Source organism: Lepidochelys olivacea (genome assembly GCF_965140295.1).
Source record: "Lepidochelys olivacea isolate rLepOli2 genome assembly, chromosome: 12".
Classification (NCBI taxonomy): domain Eukaryota; kingdom Metazoa; phylum Chordata; order Testudines; family Cheloniidae; genus Lepidochelys; species Lepidochelys olivacea.
In genome coordinates this window covers 25553194-25574168 of record NC_140422.1, presented here as the reverse complement: position 1 = coordinate 25574168, position 20975 = coordinate 25553194, and the positions used below count along the sequence as shown (strand labels likewise).

The 20975-nt window shown below is 40.0% G+C and overlaps 1 protein-coding gene across 2 annotated transcripts in view; it reads right to left on the bottom strand.

Annotated features, from left to right (window-relative positions):
- Window positions 1-20975, bottom strand: part of CMTM4 (CKLF like MARVEL transmembrane domain containing 4) — a 67787-nt gene that overhangs the window by 14278 nt on the left and 32534 nt on the right. For both annotated transcript variants that reach the window (XM_084644725.1, XM_084644724.1), the window contains one exon: window positions 11907-12083. In XM_084644725.1, coding sequence (XP_084500851.1) covers window positions 11907-12083 — 177 coding nt within the window. The remainder of the gene's footprint in view (window positions 1-11906; window positions 12084-20975) is intronic.

Genomic DNA, 20975 nt, shown 5'->3' with positions numbered 1-20975 from the left:
ACAGTTCCTATCTTGAAGACTTTACCATCCAAAAAATAAAGATGTCCATTTACTGCTTTCAGGGAGCAAGCAGCATTTCACAACCTCTCCAAGTGGAGGAGAAAACAGACGCTACTGATCCCTAGTATGAGAGCTGCTCAGTACTCGTCTTTGGGTCCTGTTTGAGGGGAATGACAAGTCATCACAGTGTTGCACTGTCCACTTCAGCTAAGTCTTGTAAAGAGGTCAGTAACGCCTAAGCCTGATGCTATTCAACATTTTCATCAGTGATCTGGAGGTAAATATAAAATCACTTCTGATAAAGTTTGCAGATGACAAAGATCAATGGAGTGGCAAATTACGATATGGGTAGGGCAATCGCTCAGAATAATCTGGATCGCTCAGTGAACTGGGCCCAATCAAACAACATTCATTTTAATATTACCAAACGTAGAGTTTAACTTTTTTTTTTTTTTTTTTTTTAAAGGAAAAACAACGAACAACTGAGAGGTGACTTGATTACAGCAGATAAGTAGCCACACAGAGAGAAGGTACTAAGAGTCTCTTTAATTTGGTGCAGTATTTCCCAAACAGTGGGTCGTGATTGGGATGGCTGTAGATAGTTTGTGGGCCCAGTGCAGAGGCCCAGCTGGTTGGGTGCAGTGGGGGTGGTTTGGAGTTTGAGAGAAAGTCCACCCTACAATGGTGGCTCCTGACCTTTCCGGGTGTCGTGACCTGGTTCAGAGATTCTAAGGCCAGAAGGAACCATTGTGATCATCTAAGTCTTACCACCTGCAAAATGCAAGGCCACAGAACTACCTCAAAATAATTCCTAGACCATATTTGTTAGAAACACATCCAGTCTTGATATGAAAATTGCCAGTGATGGAATATCCACCATGATCCTTGGTTAATTGTTCCAATGATAAATTATTCTTTGTATTCAAAATGTACACCTTATTTCCAGTCTGAATTTGTCTAGCTTCAATTTCCAGCCATTGGATTGTTGTTGTACCTTTATCTGCTAGATTGAAGAACCCATCATACCTTTCTCTGCTGGAGTGAAGAGCCTGGCTCTTTGCTCTGGGCGCTGAGACCTAGCATACGAGGCCTCAGCATCACTAACTCAAATTTGGTGCAGCCACTCCTCCGTCATGATGGATAGAGCGGAGACAGGCCAAAATACCCAGAGCACAGCCCTACAGGATGAGCTTGCTCTCACCCAGGCTCTCCTCCACTCCAGGCTGTAATTAAGATTGTAGTGTCAGGGCAGAGATGCTGCTGCAAGTGGTTGGTGCCAGTATGGGCATAGTGGTTGGTCATCACAGAAGGATGAGGACATTGGTCTATGATTTTGTGCCCCCCGCCAATTCCTCATGAAGTTGGATCTCGGTGGGTCACAAAAAAAAAAAAAAAAAAGCATTTGGTGGGTCGCCTTAGTAAAGAGTTTGGGAACCACTAACTCATGTACAAAGGCATAACCAGAACCAAGGGCTGAAAGCTGAAGCCAGACAAATTCAAATTGGAATTAAGGCACACATTTTTAAACAGTGAGGGTGATTAATCACTGGAATACACTGCCAAGGGAAATGGTAGGATATCCATCTCTTGATGTCTTCAAATCAAAACTGGATGTCTTTCGGGAAGGTATGCTTTAGGCAAACAAGTTATTAGGCTCAACACAGGGGTAACTGGGTGAAATTTAATGGCCTGTGGTATACAGGAGATGAGGCTAGATGATCGATCTCTTGTGACCTTAAACTCTGTACCTGAACATCCAAGTAAAAGGATACGGAGTAGCACAGGCAAGGAGTTCTGCCCTGCCCATAAACAGAAAGACCAGTCAGTGCCTCAAGACCAATTGCCATGTCATAGGCTAGTCTGAAGTCTGACTGTGAGAGGTCTAGGACAGAATGTGAAATGCTGCTGAAGTTTGGCTGTCCCTACATTTCTCCATGAGTTTTCTTAGGAAGGAGAGCTTGGAGGCAGGGTGGTAGTTGGAGAGACTGTCTAAACGGAAGAAAGTATTTGTTATCATATTCTATTGAATTTTTCAAGGAAGTTATCAAGTTTCTCCCTCTGAAAAAAGCAGTGCTTCTCATTTCAAATGAAAAACATGACAGCCTCAAACTTTAAATGCTAAAATCTGGTCTGAAAAAGCTAAAGCCCAACGGAAGAGAGGAAGCTATGGTGAAGATTCTAGAAGCAAAAGATGTTTTGTAAAAAAAAAAAAAATTATATAGTAAGATGACAAAATAAGTAACCATAACAATAAAAAAGAAAAAACTAATTGAAAAAAGATGTAGTTTCAAATCCGGCCACGATGTAACTGAAGTTTTTACCATTGTATTTATAGACAAAGTAAAACCACATCACACAGATAGAAGAATTTCAGCTGAAATTACAGCAAACTCATGAGACAGCAAGTTGCGCCATAAAATGGTGTTCAAAGCTGCTGTCCATAACAGAATAAATCCTAGGATCTGAGTCAAATCCACTCTAGTCTGCTACTGCTCCTTTAGTCTCTCAGGAATAATTTAATGACAGATTGATTTGCTGTTGCTTGCTCATGATTTGTTATCTAATGGTCAGATTAACTGTCCTAATCAAAATGAAAGAAGCATCTAAAATTTGTTAGATAGTGACACTTTCAATGTAGTATCCACGGGGCAGGTATTTGACTAACAACAGTAGGTCCACAGGGCTTATTTTCAAAAGTCTGATCCCCATTGTATGCTACATATTTAGCACTGTGTCACATTTTTTGTGCCCACAACTGACAGAAAGTGCACATATTAGTAACTAGGTGGCAAACTACCTGATGAGGATGGGTATTGGTCTGGCTCAAAAATCTCAGCAATGCTGAATGGCAGAGCAGGAGACAAGAGGGGGGGAGCGATCTGGAGTTATTATTTGTAGTACTACAGTACCTAGGAGCCTAAGTCACGGATCACGATCCCAGGTGCTGTACAAACAGAACAAAAAGACAGTCTCTGCACCAAACAGCTTACAATATAAGACAAGGACAACAGATGGATACAGACCAAAGGGGGGAGTTCAAAGAAACAAGTCAGTATTTGTCACCATGATAAGCAGTGGTCTCAGAACGCCAGCAGCCGGTTGTCATTTTTTTTTAATAGGCATCGTAGAAAAGGAGAGTTTTGGGAAGGTTGTGAAAGACCGTAACGAGTTAGTTTTGCAGATGTTTACGGAGGTATTGCCTTAGAACAAATTATACTCTTCCAGGAAACTGTACAAGCAGGGAATTACAATAGCGGCTGAGCAGATAAAGGTCTCATTAAAAAATGTTGTGATCCAATCTTCAGTCACACTGAATTTAACTGTGTGAGACCTACGTTACCACCCATTTCTTCAACTGTGAAATTAAGACAAGGTTTTACTTTAATTGCATTTTTGAGTCTTCAGACTTCTTGTCCACTTCCTGAGGCAGGGCTGAATGACATAAGCAGCAGAGCAGGGCACAACAAAGCAGTGTCCAGGCAGCTGACAGAAGAGGCAATCCAAGATGCTCTAATGTGCTATTTAATCATCCCATAGTCTTTCACGTTTAAGAGTCAAGCATGGACAAGCAGAGAGAACCAGAGGCCTAACTGGAGTGGAGAGACTGAACAGAGGCTGTGAATTTGAAGAAGTCCGTTGCTGCTGATAGGCAGGAAGTAACTTCTGAAGAGCTGCAAAGGAACAGATAGGGAAAGAGCCTTTCCATTAAGCACTCCAGATTGGGTCCATTGCCAGGAGCTGGCTCTCTTGCCAGTGGTGGCAGCGGCAGCCACGTGCCCTCACCCACTCATCTCCAAACCTGAACACATGTAATTTTCCAGGAGAAATTCTGGATGAAAACAGTTAGACTGCACGAGCCATCAGAAGCTATGTAAAGGCAAATCACGTATTTTTAAAATTCATTTACAAGGATACTTATTTTATAGGGGCGTTTTTACAGAATCCTCCTCTTTGCCATTCAATTCTTGAAATCCAAAAAGCTTACATTTAACTATTTTAACTTCCATCTAAATGTATATAATCTGGAAAAGAAACCTGCATTTCAGTGGAATGAGTTTGTCAAAAACCTGTTATAGAAGTTTGAGGTCTACCACTCTCCCAGTTAGTTTCTGCAAAATAGAGAGCTAAAACTAACATTTCCTTTTAGCTTCATTTTCATTGTCCAATGTCTCTAATTCTTTCCCCAAACCATCACTTTACTTTACAAGGTTTGGACTGTTTTCTCCTTGTTCCTGTGTGTAGCTATCAATTTGACGTTTATACGCATACCAGTCAGTCTGCTGAACACACTCTCCCTGATCACCCCATAATTTTACTGTGTAGTCATGTTATTAAGCATCATATGATCACTTGCAGTGCAGTTACTAATGGAAACATGGTTTGCAAAGTAAAAATAAATCGTATAAAGAAACAACCAAATTAATGGTGTTAGAATCCAATTCCCACCCCTCTCACCTCCGTATTAATTTATTTTTACCCATGCAACAAAGAATGTATTCAAATACTGCAACTAAAAGAATTCAGGATTCATGTTAGAAATTTGTCCAAATGGGATGGGGTCCCACCCCTGGCAAGACAGTCAACAGCCAACATTTTCAGAAATGACTAATGATTTTGGGAGTTCACCACTTTCTGAAAATCAGGCCACTTTAAAGATATCTCAAATTGGGCAAATAGAAGAATTAGGTATCCGAAAAATCACTAGTTGCATCTGAAAATCTTGGCTAGTATTTTAAGGGACAAGACATGATTTTGTGGCATTGGAAGAGGCGAGCAGGGTCCGATGATTTCGTCCTTATATAGCTCTCGCCGTTTCTGGGTGTTTGCATACGCTTTGCAGGAAGCAGTGTTTCTTGTATAAGAGTGACAAATTGTGCCGTTTCACTGGCTTTGTTGTACACATCACTGGCAATAGAAGCCAAGTGCTAGTAGTACTCCTTGCATTTAAGCTAAAGTTTTACTAGGGCATCCTTAGCAGAAGAACGCACCACCCACGACAATTAGAAAATTGTGAAACATCTAATGGGGATGGTGCACCTAGAACACAAGCCTACAGCATATAATAAACCCTGACAATGGCTCATAAATTAAGAGCATGAAAATGATGTATCTTCTTAAAGGACATCGCTGTGACAGATATGGCAATTTCCTGCAGTATCCTGGATAAACTTTACTGAATTAAGTTAAACTTTACTCAATAAAGTTTATATATCATTTTGGGCCAGGGATTGTATGTAATTCCATAGGGGAGGAGGACTACAGCTCTCCAACAACTAAAAATAGTGAGCAGCGATTAGTCAAATTAACTCAGATTTTAACACCTCACAAGAGGTACCACTTCCTGGTGAGATTTGCATATCCTGATTCAAACTGGATTCTCTAGCAAACCAACAAAGAAAGGACTTTTGGATAAACAGCCTGAGTTTAAACTGACTCAGCGCCTGATCGCGCAAATGGACAGGACCTTCTATCCAAAGCACTGTACCAATCCTTCCTGGAAAGGGTTGGAAGAACTTGACCTATTGATGGGTGTGCTTGTTCTGAGCCCAGGTGGTTATGAACTTGTAACTGCAGAAAAACCCCTTGGTGGGTTTGAAGAATTGATCACCAGTCAGAGCCATTTTTGGAGCTGGGGTGATTTATGGTAAGCTTACTAGCATGAGTGCAGGTTATTTTATTGTTTTTAATATGTTTTCTCCATAGTGCTTTCACCGTAAGAATAAGTGAGCTTGCTTAGGAAAAGCTTATACCTACGGGCAATTATGCTGTTTATAGCCTTTGAAGAGAAGGCAAAGCAGACCAGCTGAAGCACTCTGACTTGCTGGGGAATTCCCAATGTAGGCAGCAAACTGTGCAGTCTGGAAATACCCCACTCAGGAGGGAGAGAGAGACCCATGTCTCTGCCCAAGAGCGGTATGAATGGGGAGCCCAAATCCTAAGAACAGGTGCCTCTGCAGGACCATGGAGGCAGAATACAGGTATAGTTGCCCTGAACTGTGACAACCTCTTTCTTGGCAGAAATAAAGATTAAAGACAACTTTTGCAGGTTCCCATTCAATATCTAAAAGTAGAAAAAGTCTGGTGTTCTTTAAAAGTCTCCTCTGTGATGCTCTTTAACCTACAACTTCGTAATTGAGATATTTAAAGCCAAGACTGATATAATAAAACAGTTTCTTCAGAGCAACATCACTTATTTTGCTGTCACCTACTTGGACATTTGATCCCATTGTTCCCCTCTGCAGCTTTTCTAAAAAACTCTACAAACCTGCTGAAGCATGTTTTCAAGCAACATGAATATCCAGTGCTCAATCTTCATGTTCAATGAACCTGTGTTTGTTAACTGGTATTGGACACAGAATTGAGGGAAACAAGAGCCAACATTGCAATCCAGGCAGATTTGATGTTAAAAACCCTAATACATGCTGATCTTCTAATATGCTTGAAAATTGCTGGCTTTGTGTTTGTTTTAGATATAAACAAATCACTGACTAACATGAATAGATATAACCAAAGTCAGATACTCAACAGTATAATAAACATTCTAGTTGGAGCAACTAGTTATGTAAGCAGAAATTAAATGTGACATACTAAGTCACAAAAAAGTCCATTTTATTGATAGAATAACTAAAGATCTGTATCTGCAACAACTCTGCTTATACCCCCTCATCCAAGAGATTGCTGAACTTTAGCATGCTGGACTGCCTGCTACAGCAATTAATGATGATCTGCAAACTCACCACCCCCATCTTTACTGAGGAAGTTTTGATTTCTCTTAGTTCTGACAGAGACATTGTGGCTTTGGGAAATTATTGTAAAACTACTGCAGATCTCTGTAGTAACAATCGTCCTCTATGGCAACATAGGACAAGATTCTAATACTGAGACTATATACCTGGTAACCCAGGTGCAGGGCTTTCAAAACTTCTAGATTTTATGTTCTTTTGTTACATTTTCCACTCTTGGTCCTAACTAGTCATACAATCCTTGTTTGTGTTCCATGTCATTGTGTGTTTCAACATAGTTCTGCCAAACTATGACCCTCTGTATGCAAACCCACAACAAATTCCACTTGTACCTCACTTATGTATTTCACCCTGTCCAAGTAGCTTATGATTCAGATAATAAACAGATAATGAACACACTTTGCCAAATGTAGTTATACTAACCACTTTGTTATGAGTAATTTGTTTGAAACATTTCTAAGCAGTTACAATGCCTATGGAATATCTGGAACATGTGTAGAAGCATACATCACATTCCTTGATGATACGTTCAAGTATCCTTGCAAAAGAGCATGAACATCTCAGCTGTGTATCACTGAGGGAAATGGAAATTTCCATGGTCATTTCCCCCAAGTCCTCACATCTCATGGTAATGTTGATAATCCTACGCAGTACAGAGGAATGACTGATCCATTTTTTTATCTCACTGTCACAGATATACAATTTTTAGCTCTTTCCAGAGAAGTTTCTTTCCTAGCTCCAGAAATCCCACGTTCCTTTCATAGACTGCATCTCAATAACATTTAGGTGGCAGTTGCATTTCTAATTAGGATGAAAACAAAACACTGTTGCTGAAATGGCTGAAAATGTAAGAGCCACAAAATGATGTATTTTGTAATATTTGCGTATCTATGCTAGATGTTAGCAGACTGGTGCATTTTTACCATAGACAGAGGAGCATTTTTTCTTATTGTAGTAAACACTGGTATTGCTAGTAAGGATTACTGTCACTAACAGGCTGGCCTAGTTATGGATAAGACTGGTGTAAGGGCACAGATGCAAATTTGCTCCCCAAAGAAAACATGATATTTGTATGCTGTACTCTTATGCTGTAGGCTATGGGTTTCAAGTACTATTTCAATGAACAGATAGAATGGGGGTTAAAACGAAGACATAGTCTCAATGTTTCCGGATATTAAATGAAAAAAGGTTATTTACTGAAAATCTGCATAATCTCAGTTTGCTACACCCAACCAGCAGCAGCTGATGCATCTTTGCTGGCACAGATGCCCAGTTTGCTACCATCTATGGCCCATGGTAAAATGCTGGGGCATTGATCAACTGATCCATAAAGAAAGACCAATTTTTACAACATACTACAGGGCCCATGGGAGTGGACTAGATGACCTAATTATTTTCTTCTTTAATTTCTAGGTTTATTGAGGATAAACTGTTTGCACAGGAAGTTTGTTATACAGATGGCTGCATCTCAGATAAGGTTAGGAAAGAGTCATAACACTACAAATTACTCAAAAGGCTAAAAATAATGTGGCATGTTTGAACCTCTGTACTGCCAGAGCAGCCTCTGTAACTATGTTACATTGAACTTCAAAAACCTTCAGTTAGCCTTTAGATAAGGAAACACCATCCTGAAATTGATGATTAACTGAACAGGTACTGAAACTAATGAAACTGTAAATAGATAGGAATATGCATGGGCTCCTGAACACTGTTGAGAAATGATGAAGGTTGTCATTATTGAAAATGCTTTTAGTAGATTGTGTCAAACATGAAAGGTGGCATAATTCCTAAAATAACTGTCAGATTATAGAAAAAGCACCACAATATTTTCTCTGAGAAAAAAATGTAAAGCACACAATCTGCCACATGAACAAAATACGGTTAATGTGTGTACAGCCTATATTAGAAACACCAAACATATTTCATCTGAAATTGCTGAATTGCATAAGACAAAATCAATGTAGCCAGAAAGCACAGATAAAATTCTTCTTGTACTACAGGGGCATCCTAACTTTGCCCAACTCTGCCAGGAGCTTGAAGGCCTCAATTTGCATGCATACCAGAGCAGCCAGGAGCTATCCTAATTATTAAGATTGCAGCGTAGAATTCTCCAGACCACAGGTCCCAACAAACTATCCTGCAAGTGCTTACCTCAACATGGAGAGCTGGGGAACAAGGATGGTCTTGGATTACTGGGAGTCAGCAATTTCCAGGTCTATTTGCAGCTCTGCCACAGACTTCCTGTATAACCTTGGAAAATTTGCATCTGTGCCCTTACACCAGTCTTTAACCCTTCTGAGGACTTGTCTACACTTGCAGCACTGTGCTGTAGTGCTTAGTGAAGATGCTACCTATGCCAACGGGAGAGCTTCACCCATCTGCATAGGTATTCCACATCCCCAAGAGTGATGTAGTTATCCTGTCATAAATTGGTAGTGTAGACCAAGCCACAGTCTCAGTTATTATGTGGGTTATAAAAAGTACTTATCTCACAAGAGTAGTAGTGCAAAGTTTACTTGGTGTTTGTAAAACACACTGAAATACTTGAACAGAAAGTGCTATAGAAATGCTACTGAAGTATTACTGTATGTCTCTGTTGACCACACCTAGGTAGTGAAGCAAGGGCATCTGCAATCCACTCCATTTGTGGCCTTCAGGCTGCGCTCTGGCCACTCAATACAGTACTGTATACCTTATACTTCACTAAAATAGTACCTATGGGCAGACAGACTTCAGCATAGTGTTTTAAGACAAGACATAGAAATTTGGTCAAAATACCCTAGTCAAATCAGTTGAATACTAATAGTCTATCACAATTTCATACAAGGTAGGTCCATGCACTACACTGTCAGGTATTGCTACAAGCTCTCCCATGTCAAACACTACTGTGTATGTATGCAAATGTAGGGGAAGTATCTTCAGTAAGAATTCTTACTAAATCCAGTACTACAGATCATAACTACAATATAACTGAAATTATACCTTTTAGTTTGGGCAGATGGAATAAAGCCCTAAAATAAACCTTCAGTTCACTATTAGAACAGCAATACAATAAACCGAAAACCCAAACAAAACGCTCTATTTTTAGTTAATAGATTTTAAATCCCTTCTTTTCAAAGATCTCTATCAGAGTCTTATGCTAGAGATGGATTTCTCATTCTGAGTACAACTATATTTGTCATCACTTGACTATTCAAACCAGTAAGTACCAAGAGTGGTTGAAAGGACCTTGTACTTAAACAGTTCACATTTACTGCATTATTGGAGGGGGTTGGGGAGGGGCCTCAGGTCAACCTTCTCTACCCAAGTGCATTCATGATCCAGTCAAAATCCTCTTGCAAGCAGTAAAAGCACTAACTAACATGCAGGGCCAAATCCCACCATGATTTATGCTTATCTATACAAAACCACTGAGGTCAATGGAGTTACGTGGCTGTACATGAGGGCAGTTCTGATCCACACATGCGGATTTATTTCTATCAGAATTTTTTTTTAAAAAAATAGATGTTCGGGCTTCTTCAAGAAGCAGTCTTTAGCTGAGTCATGAATACTATCTGTATTACCCAGCAGTCATTGTCAGGCTTGCTTCAGAGTAATATGCATGAAATCTAGTATTTACGCTACATCCTAGGCAATAATGAGGTCATCATAAGCAGAGCTGCCAAGTCTTATTTATCACACATGACTTTCTCGTGCAATTGGCAGCGCTACCCGACATTCCCACCTCACAGTGGAGACATCATGCATCCAGTTGGGCTACAAGAATGGCCTGCCATTGTTACTGTTGATTGTCAGGGGCCACTGTGGTACAAGCAGCCAGCCATCTCCCCTCTCCTTGCTGAATCATGGGTAGGAGCAGGCAGACCAGAATGGAGACAGAAGATGAGGGGCCCTGACACAAGCCCCATGTTTCCCCAACTTCCTTTCCTCCCAAAACTCATTCAGCTTACTACCCGGACACTATTCACCCTTACCCACCTTCCGACCCAGTCACTTCCTCAGAACCCCCTAGTATCCCCAGCCACTTTCCCCCATGCAGCTATGCATCCCCCAATTGCCAGTTTTTGTGCATCTCCATTTCCTACCACTAGCATGGTTCAGAACTGGATGTGTTGATGTTTATGGATATATGAAAGTTGTTTGCAAATATGCAAATTGTCTGTTAAGTAATTTGGAAAAAATGTCACACACTGAGCAGCAAAAATCTGGCAGCTTTGCTAAGGTTAGGGATGGCTGATCCACTGGGACTGCAGGCCTAAATGTACAACTGCAACAGCAACTTATAGTAGATTACTACAGTGCTGGTGATAAGACAGAACAGAGGCCAGAACAAAGGAGCCTATAGACTCATTTCCTCAGATGAGCTGCAAACAGATATGTCCAAAAGTTAATACAGAGGTAGGTGCTCAGTGGATCTACATGCTGACATACGTGCTCATTTCAGACAACCACGTCTGAAAGTTAGGCTCATAGCAAGCAAGAAAATGAAGATACACCCAGAATGAATGTGTGTTTCTGGCAATTTTTTCCCCACCCCCAAATTTCTTGTATTTGTGAACATGAAGACTGCTAGTCTGTTTCTTATAGTCTCTAGGTATGTAACCAAGTTAACTCAGTTGACTTCTTGCTGACAGTGCAATTTCCCCCCATAACACCACAATGCTTGCATTCATGTTTACAAGCGATTTAGCATATACCCTCACTCGGAGTGTCAAAAAACAGCAGCAGGTTATTACAAACGTATTTGCCATACATTTCAACAACTTTTTGTATTGATTTACAGATCTAATAAAATGGATTTCTAATTATTTTTTGGACAGCATTTCTCAAAGTTATACTGTTTAAGAGTATTTTTTTCCCACCTCAGACATAAATAATAAATGTTGGGACCGCTAAAAAGGCTCTCTTTCAGAGGAGGAGAAATTGCTAGAAGACAATTCCAGATTTATTTAATTTAACATCCCATAATCTCATTACATTTTCAAAGACTCACTACGCCGTGGGTGTTCATATTGGACACAAGTAAGATATATATTTTACTCAGTATACATAGCATTTATTCAGGATCTTAAATTTCAGTAAAAGACGGGCAGAGTTTAAAGAACAAACTTAAAATGTTTATTCAGCTATTTTTACAATATGAAGATTTGGATGAGAACTTACTGTAAGATTCCAGTTGATCTGTGGTATTCTTGTGTGAAGATTTAGACTGAACATAAGCAATAAAGCTCCAGTAACTACAAATGTGCTACAGCTCACAAACTCAAAGAAATAAAGGCCTTGGCAAGGGGAGCATTCCATGATGGTCTCTATGCAGATGAATGCAATCAGTGCCAAAACCTAGGGAAAAAAACAAATGGAAAAAATATAAATAGATTTCCACATTTTGAAAATAGCCACAAGTATTCCTGAAATTTCCATTGGGAACATGATCAGTTTACTCTCAAGAATGTACAATTTTAGTTTAGAATAGGGCACTACTTGAAAGCAAGAATAAATGGAATTAGGGCAAGACTTTTTGGGTACTTCGTGTATTACAAAACTTGTAGTAACAAAATTATACTGATCTAAAGTCAACGAAGCCACTGGTCCTGGGCTATCGAAAAAAGAACTCTCTTTTCTAAGCCCAACAGTATAAAGTGTAAACGATAAAGCAAACATTTTATTTCCTTTTTAAATTCTTCATAAGTCTTTTCAGAATTTGTCTTTTAAATTCTTCATATGTCTTTTCAGAAAATATCCAACTGATTTTGCTTATTAGTACCAACAACATCCGGATCAATACCATTTTAAAATGCCTTTTCCCATTACATTTATTTCAAGGGTCAGTCAACTTAAAAATCTAGTCAGTTTAAATAAAAATTTTAGAATAGCTTCAAATGTTCTCCATGAACCTCACCCTATCTTTATGATTTGAAATTCCCTACTTCTGCAAATACTTAATTCCCCTCCCCCCCCCCCCCCCCCCGATCCTTTGTTGTTGAGTTACAGCCTCACATAGAGAAAAAGAGTCTAAAGTCCTGATCCTGCAAATGCTTACACTCTTTAAAGTTTGTGCAGGGAACAATCCCATTGAATTCAATGAAGGTGTAAAGTTAAGGACATGCATAAGTCCTAAGTGTTTGCAAGACTGGTGCTTAGCTGACTATGCAGAGGATAGAGTGAAATATACTCCATAAAATGAACAAAACTAAAATATTAGAGAAAAGGAATCTCTCAGATATAGTAGTCTTAACCATAATAGGTATAATTCAGGCATAAATGCAATTTTCATGTTGACAATTCCCCTTTAAAAATAACTTGTGGAAAAAAAATTGGGCAGGTGCCTTCTTGGTTCTTTGTATGTTGTGAAAATTTGGGAACTTTATCTGTTCAGAGTAAGAATCCTGGTTTTACTATGAAATTATTAGAAAATTGCTTTATCAGGGAAAGCCTCTAGGTGAATGTGGAATCCATCCCTTACTGACAAGGACTGAGTACCAACAAGGCACAATGGAGAGTCGTTAACCTTAACAACTGCACTCTGACTGAACCACTGGTATGCTAAGGAGGCTGGCTGGAGCAGGGAGAAGTTATTTCCTTCAGCTTGTCTGCAGTGGGCTGAAGAAGCGAAGATGGAGAACACCAGCAGCAGAATAAAGGAACCAGGTGTTGGTAGGGGGCTGCAACAAACTTGAGAGACTCTCTGAGGCAGGGACAGGAACTTTGGGCAGGAGAGGGGAAAGAGAGAGGCAGGTTTTCATACCAGGGAAAGCTGTTTAACTGCAACTGGCCAGTCAGAGAAAGCTGACCTAGAGGGAGGCTCCGTGTCTTTGAAGGGAAGTCATAAGCTGGAGAGGAAGGATTGTAGTCACCCCAGAGGATTCTTCCCAAGCCCAAAGAACACTTCAGAGCTGTGAAAAACCTGAGGCAGGGAAACGCCTAGAGGTGTGTTTATTATTTTACATGGATCTGTGTTTCTCATGCTATTAGGTAAAGAACAATGGTGTTTTAGAATCCTGTGCCAAGTCTATCTGTGTCTGTTCACTTCACTATCACATGCCCCTGAAGAGGTAAACTGTAAACCCAGGGTTCCAACATGACTGGAGTTCTGGGAGAGAATATGTTTAAACTGCAATGGAGTCTAAGGGGCCAGCACGGTCCCAGGGGCTAGGCAGTTGGTCTGTGGGGTCTCCGTTCTCAGAATGGGATGCTAGACAGAATCTGTATCCCAATAGCATGCCGAGAGACCCCACACCAGGGACAGTGTGTGGACTCCATTCCGACTCTGGAGGCTTAAAGCACAAGGGGCCCAGTGAGGTGGATCCCCTCATAGCAGTCGAGTGAGTGTCCAACAGGAGTTGAACCAGATCTGTGTCATATATAACGGCCTGAAAGGATGTTTGATTTTGATTACCCGCCTCACTCCAAAAAAAGGTGTTCCCTCCCCCGCTTCTCAGAAATTCTGTTTAGCCTGGAAGATCCTACAGTGACTGGAGAACTAGCAAGATAACATCACTAGAGTCCTAAGAGATGAAAATTAAGCAACTATGGGGAGGTGGGAGTTTTTAGTCAGACTGTTTAAACTCTATTTCTGTGTTAGTTTCTAAATGTAAAACACTAGGAGAAATATAACTTTCAAGCCTTCTTTATATATCAAACAGCAAAGAGTACCAAAAGACTATTGGACCCATAACAGAAGGGGAAATTCTATCCCCACTGAACTTAATTGCAAAACTTCCAGAGACTTCAATGGGGCAATGCTGTGCATACAATTCTCTTCCCATATTCTTACCCTAGACTCTAAACACTGAGTCAGTAATTACAACTTTGGCAAACACTATATAACTCTATTCCAAGCACATACTTTTCTCCTCTGGCCTGCCTCAAGGCTAGTATCACCAGTTTCATCAATTCAGTCAGGCATGATCAGGACTTAATCAGACTAGCACTTTTTGAAGTGCTCTCCCATTTCAGCTCTCACAACAATTTCTGTGAGGTCCTCACATCTGTTGTAGTTAGAAATGTTAAGTTAACCAGGGCAAGGCAGCTATGGGATCGTAGGACTTCTGCCAAAAGGAATGAGTTGGTGAAAACAGAATTGTTCATGTCCAATATCCCTTCCTACACTGGTTTTAGATATCCTACCTGATTTTCTGTAATTACTGCCTAATGCCTTTAGAGATTTTAAAAAAAGAAAAACATGAATATTTTATGTTCTGTTCTTTGTTCTCCCTCTATAACTTCTCTAAAACATGGTCCTTGATTAAGGCAGAGACTCACCTCTCCTCATCTGAGAAACCCTATTGTGAGAGGAAAGATGGTCCAGTGCTTAGGGCACTAGCCTGGGACTCAGGAGACATGGGCTCAATTTTCTGCTTTGCCACAGACTTCCTGTGTGAACTTGGGCAAGTCTCTGGTTCCCAGTTCCCCATCTAAAACAGAAATAATAGGACTTCTCTCCCTCAAATGGATGTCCAGGGTAAACACATTAAAACTTGTATGATACTAATGTAATGGGGGGGCATATAAGCACTTGCAGGACACGTATAAAACTGAAGAATTAAAGTTAGCCTAAGTTTAATTAAGAAAATAACATTTTCTTATAGTTCGTGGCCAGGAGGGAAAAGGTCCTAATCAGCAGGTCAATGAAGGCTGTGAGAATAGTAAATATTACCTGTAGTATGGGAAGGACGTATGGTTCCAAAAGTAAAAGAACTGCAGTAACAAGACAAAGAAAAACAATCTTAAATAAACAAGCTCAAACCTTTACCACTGTTCTGCTGGTAAGCAAGGAGGGAGGAAGAAGATAAGAAAGGAAAGGCCTTGGGAAGAAAGGAGGCTGTGAATCTTATCTAGATTAACACTAGACAAAAGGGTAAATTGTCTCAAATTGGTTTTTAGCTGAAGTCAGTACAGTAATTGGCAATGCCATCACTTGTTTGTGAAAGGGTATAAAAAGCAAACTCTTAAAGGGGTTCATTGCTAATACCTGCCTGACCACGTTGGAGCCAACCAACATGGGTCTAAGCACCCCAGGTTTAGCCTGTTTGTAAGTATCTTGATCAAATGCTTATAAATGTTTTGTTACTGTTTTGATGTAGTAAATTGCTTATTAGTTAGGCTTTTTAGGTATGTTTACAGCTGTTGTATAAATACCATTTGGCTTTTGGATTTAATGAAGGAATTATTTAATTTAAATTTAATTTATGGTTAAATTAGTGTTTGATGGTTTCTGTATCAATATCAATAATTTCAAGGAAATTCATATTATGTTTTGTTTCTGTCTACTTCTTCATTGTGGTGTGACTATATGTTTAGATTTAAAGAACAACATAGGCACTTACTAAGACTCAACTCAATCCAACCCTTACAAACACAATCTCTCCATCACTACTACAAAAAACACCTAAGCAAAAAAGTCCAGTCACAAAAAGTCACAATCAATTTCTGCTAGCTCAGGTATGTCTACACATGTTGCAATCACAGGTATGTCTAAACAATATTTTAGAACTGAGCACAGTGTAAACAAACATGTTAAAACACTGAATATAACTGCAAGGTTTGGGTCCAACCTTGAGGTCAAATAGCAGAAAGAAAACCTGTCAATCACAGTGGCTATATACAAAAGTCAGACTTTGATGTGAAGAGTCTGCTAAACTAAAAGCAGAATAGTCTGCCGGGAGGTGGCCTGATCTTGCATTATGAACACATAATAAAGTCTAACATTACTGTAAATAGCTGCCTCACAATTGACACTAATTTGAATTACTAACTTCAAAGGAAGAGAGCGCTTTTATGAACCTTCAATTTATTCATGAGCATTAATATCAAGCTTTTGCAACTAAATTTGAGCTGTTAATTGGCTAAATTTTAAACTCTTTTAGAAGTTCCATTGAACAGCCTCACACATCATGATTTATATAACTGCAGTCGAAAAACAGCTCCAAGAGCCTTTTTAAAATGCTTTCAAGTGTTTTATATTATAATAAATGTATTTTACAACATTCTCTAGATAGATTACAGTACATGATTCTGTGCAATTCTAACCCCATTCCTAAAGTATACACAATACATAATTGTGCCACAGTAACCAAAAAAATTCGATAGGAGGGGCTAAAAACTGGGTCAGATTGATCATTACAACCGGCAACTACCGTGCAGCATATGGAGTCTTTTTGTTCTGCTGATGAACTAATTTTCCCATATGTATTCATCTCAACAGTAAGCTTAAAAGGAAACCATCGCCTTTATACAAAATTAGAGACAAACATACGGTAAAAGACACCTAGGATGATGAATTTTGCACGAAATGTGTTAATTTCCTAGTCCTGAGTTATGACGTATAAGAAAGTACTAAAACTTGAGCAATTATTACTTGTAGACTGCACTTTATTAGGAGAAAGGGCATTTACATGTGACACACACTCTTTTAAGTAAAGTGCTATTCCTATATAAATGGACTGAAAACAAAATCATGTGGTGTTAGCATTTAAGCAAAATGTTATTGCATTAACTTGGAATTATGCATGTTTTCTTAGTGGGCCAACACTGATCTTTCTTGGAGGAAAAACATGATTAAAAATTGATAAAAAGGAATTGCAGCTGCTTCATCTTAGGGTACAAACATTGAAAGTAAAGTTAAAGGTGAGACTTTCAAAAGCATTCAAATGTTGGCATAACTCTGCTCCCACTTAATGGAATTTTACCACTGCCTTTAATGGAAGAAGAGTTAGGCCAACACCTAACCTGTGAAAAATTGGAGTATCCCTACTCTCAGATCCAGTGCATGGCCTAAAGCAGTCAGGTTCATCCATTACAGAGAAAGTCCTTCTGAGCCCCTGTACCCTTCAGCTGGACCATGCTCAATCACTTGAGATGATGCACATGCAATTTGGTCAGCACAAGGAGCTGCAAGAGGCTTGCACATGTTAAGTGAGAATGGAATCTTTCAAAATTTTAGCTGCTGAAAGTCAAAGAAGTCTCTAATGAGCACATGGAAACTGCAGCTTTTCAAGGCCTTAAAACTTGGCCAAATTTTCATAGGGACGGCAAAAGGCACAACCCGAAAAATAAATAAATAAATAAATAAAAAGCCATTCCCTGCCAAATTTCAAGTTTCTTCTCCAAAGCATGGGGTATTAGAGCAGTTCAAAGAAAAAGGTCACAGGAATATATATTTTAAACCATGGGCAAAACAGTATTTCCCCCCAGTCTTGTTTTCAGAAACAGCTGAACCATTTTGCCTAAAATTTAAATACATAAATAAATAAAATAAAATTCTGCCAGACATGAAAAATTTAAGTTCAAACTGTTAAAGATTAGCAAAGTTAAAAGCAACTGAAAAACAGCACTATATAATGGGATATGTCAGACAACGTTAATAGTTAGTGCTACCAGCCCAGCCGGAAATAAGGAAAACAGGAGTATAAAATGTCTTCAGACACTTAGTTTTATAGAGAAGTTATTGGAGAATAAAAATGTAAGGATTAAGCTACAAAGAAAGTGGAGAGGAAAATTTTAAAGAAAAGTACGTTAGTGGGCAGAGGGTTCTTTCAAGCTTCCTCTACCCGTTGCAGGCAGAAATCTTATGTTTTTCAGTAGAGGGCCAGAGGATTTTGAAGCTATGTTAGTCTATGGGCAGGTCTACACTACAGCCGGGATTGACTCTCTGAGATTGATCCACCAGCGGTCGATTTAGCGGGTCGAGCAAAGACCCACAAATCGACAGCAGATCGCTCTCCAGTTGACCCCTGTACTCTACCCCCGACGAGAAGAGTAAGGTAAGTTGACAGGAGATTTTCTTCCATCAACTCCCTGTGGTGTAGACCCCATGGTAACTCAACCTAAGGTACGATGACTCCAGCTACTTTATTCACGTAGCTAGAGTCGTGTAGCATAGGTTGACTTACCGTGGTAGTGTAGACATAGCACATGACTGCCAGACTGGCTGCACAGTGCTCAACTCTGCCCTACACTAAGACTGGTTGCTGCAATAAACTGCAGCTTTCATTCTATTTTGCAGTGGATTTCAATATGTGGGGTTTTTAAAATGCTGGACTCTCAGCATAGAAGAAAATTACTCTTGCAAAGGAGTCAAATGCCCTTGGCCAAGTAAATGGATTACAATTGCATCAGTTACACATACAGGTTTTATTATTTCACTTAAGACAAAATAAATTATTGTAGCAACAGACACCAAACTTGAACAGGAGCTTTTTGAAGATTATTAGTGGCACATTTCCCTATCAATGATAAAATTTACTGTGTGCTTTATTTTTGCGTATCAAACAACTTAAGCACTAAAAATAAAGGGTGGTTCTGTAATGAAAACAGAAAGTAAAAAGCGCGTTTTCCTGTTTATCTAAAAGCACCACAGAAAGCCTTATTGTCTGATTAAATGACATAATTGCACATGATTTCAGAAAAACCACAAAATGGCCAGCATTTTTTCTGCCTGAAAAATACCCACAAAATTTTAGTAATACTGTCACACTACCAAGACATTTTTTATTTCCAGACTGTTTAGATTAGTGGTACAGTACAATACATATATACAGTATACAAGGAATAAATTGCTTTTACAAAACATTTAAAAAATCTAAAAAAAATAAACTTTTTCTTGCATTCAAATACAGATATATTGTTTTCATTTTACTTGACCCAGTGGTCCTAACTCAATGTATGAAATCAAGTCTCACGCCTTGTAAAGCACATGCATTTCCCACATTTAAAACAGCTGGTACAAACATGAATATTTTGGATATTATGACTAACACAGTACTGCTTCTCCAGCAAAGAAAACACCTTTTACCCTAAGCAGAAGTATGATTGATTTCCTGCCCACTCCTACTCTGTATCACTAAGGGTATGTCTACACTATGAAATTAGGTTGATTTTATAGAAGTCAATTTTTAGAATTCGATTTTATACAGTCGATTGCATATGTCCACACTAAGCGTATTAAGACAGTGGAGTGCATCCTCACTACCATGGCTAGCATCAACCTACAGAGCAGTGCACTGTGGGTAGCTATCCCACAGTTCCCGCAGTCTCCGCTGTCCATTGGAATCCTGGGTTAAGCTCCCAATACCTGATGGGGCAAAAACATTGTTGCGGGTGGTTTTGGGTACGTCGTCAGTCGCCCCCGTCTTTGTGAAAGCAACGGCAGACAATCGTTTCCGCCTTTTTTCCTGGGTTACCCATGCAGACTCCATACCACAGCAAGCATGGAACCTGCTCAGCTCACCATCACAGTTGCTGTTGTGGGCAAGTCTCCTGCGGGGGCTGCTGTGACCTAAGTAGCCACTGCAATCATTGCCGTTCTGTTATCAAGGGTAGTGACTCTGGGAAATGTGCGGGCCTTTTTAGATTTTAGGTGCATCATATTCCTGTCCTTTGTCGCTGATGAAGAAGTCTTGCAGCCATACATTCCAGTCCGGTTGGTGCTGTAACACCCCATAGCACTTCTGTGGTTGACACATGTAACAGCTTCAGGGCTCTTGCTCTTTTGCCTTGGCCGAGGTACTTTGCCCTACCAGGATCTCCAAGCATTCGACACAGAAGCACCTGCAGCAGCTGGCATTGCTACCCAGCAGCAGTGTGGGTGCCTTCGCAGCAGATGGTGCAGTAGGACTGCTCGCAGTCCTCGTCCATGGTGTACGGCTCCACCGCTTCTGCTGCAACTCTGCTCTCCTGCGCTCCTTGCTCCCATGGTTCATGAAGCCTGGACAGTAGTAAGGAATAGTTCAACTATAGGCTGAACAAGTGCAGAATAGTGGTAGAATGTGCCTTTGAATGTTTAAAAGCTCGCTGGCGCTGTTGGTCAGACCTGAGCTGTAGCTCACGAAAGCTCATGCTCAAATAAATTGGTTAGTCTCTAAGGTGCCACAAGTACTCCTTTTCTTTTTGCGAATACAGACTAACACGGCTGTTACTCTGAAACCTAACATTCCCATTGTTATTGCTGCTTGCTGTGTGCTCCATAATATCTGTGAGAGTAAGAGGGAGACATTTATGACGGGGTGGGAGGTTCAGGCAAATCGCCTGGCGTCCGATTTTGAGCAGCCAGACACCAGGGCGATTAGAAGAGCACAGCAAGGCACGATGCACATCAGAAAGGCTTTGAAAACTAGTTTCATGACTGACCAGGCTTCGGTGTGACAGTTGTGTGCATTTCTCCTTGATGCAAACCTGCCCCCTTTGTTGATTTTAATTCCCAGTAAGCCAACCACCCTCCCCCCTTCGAAATAA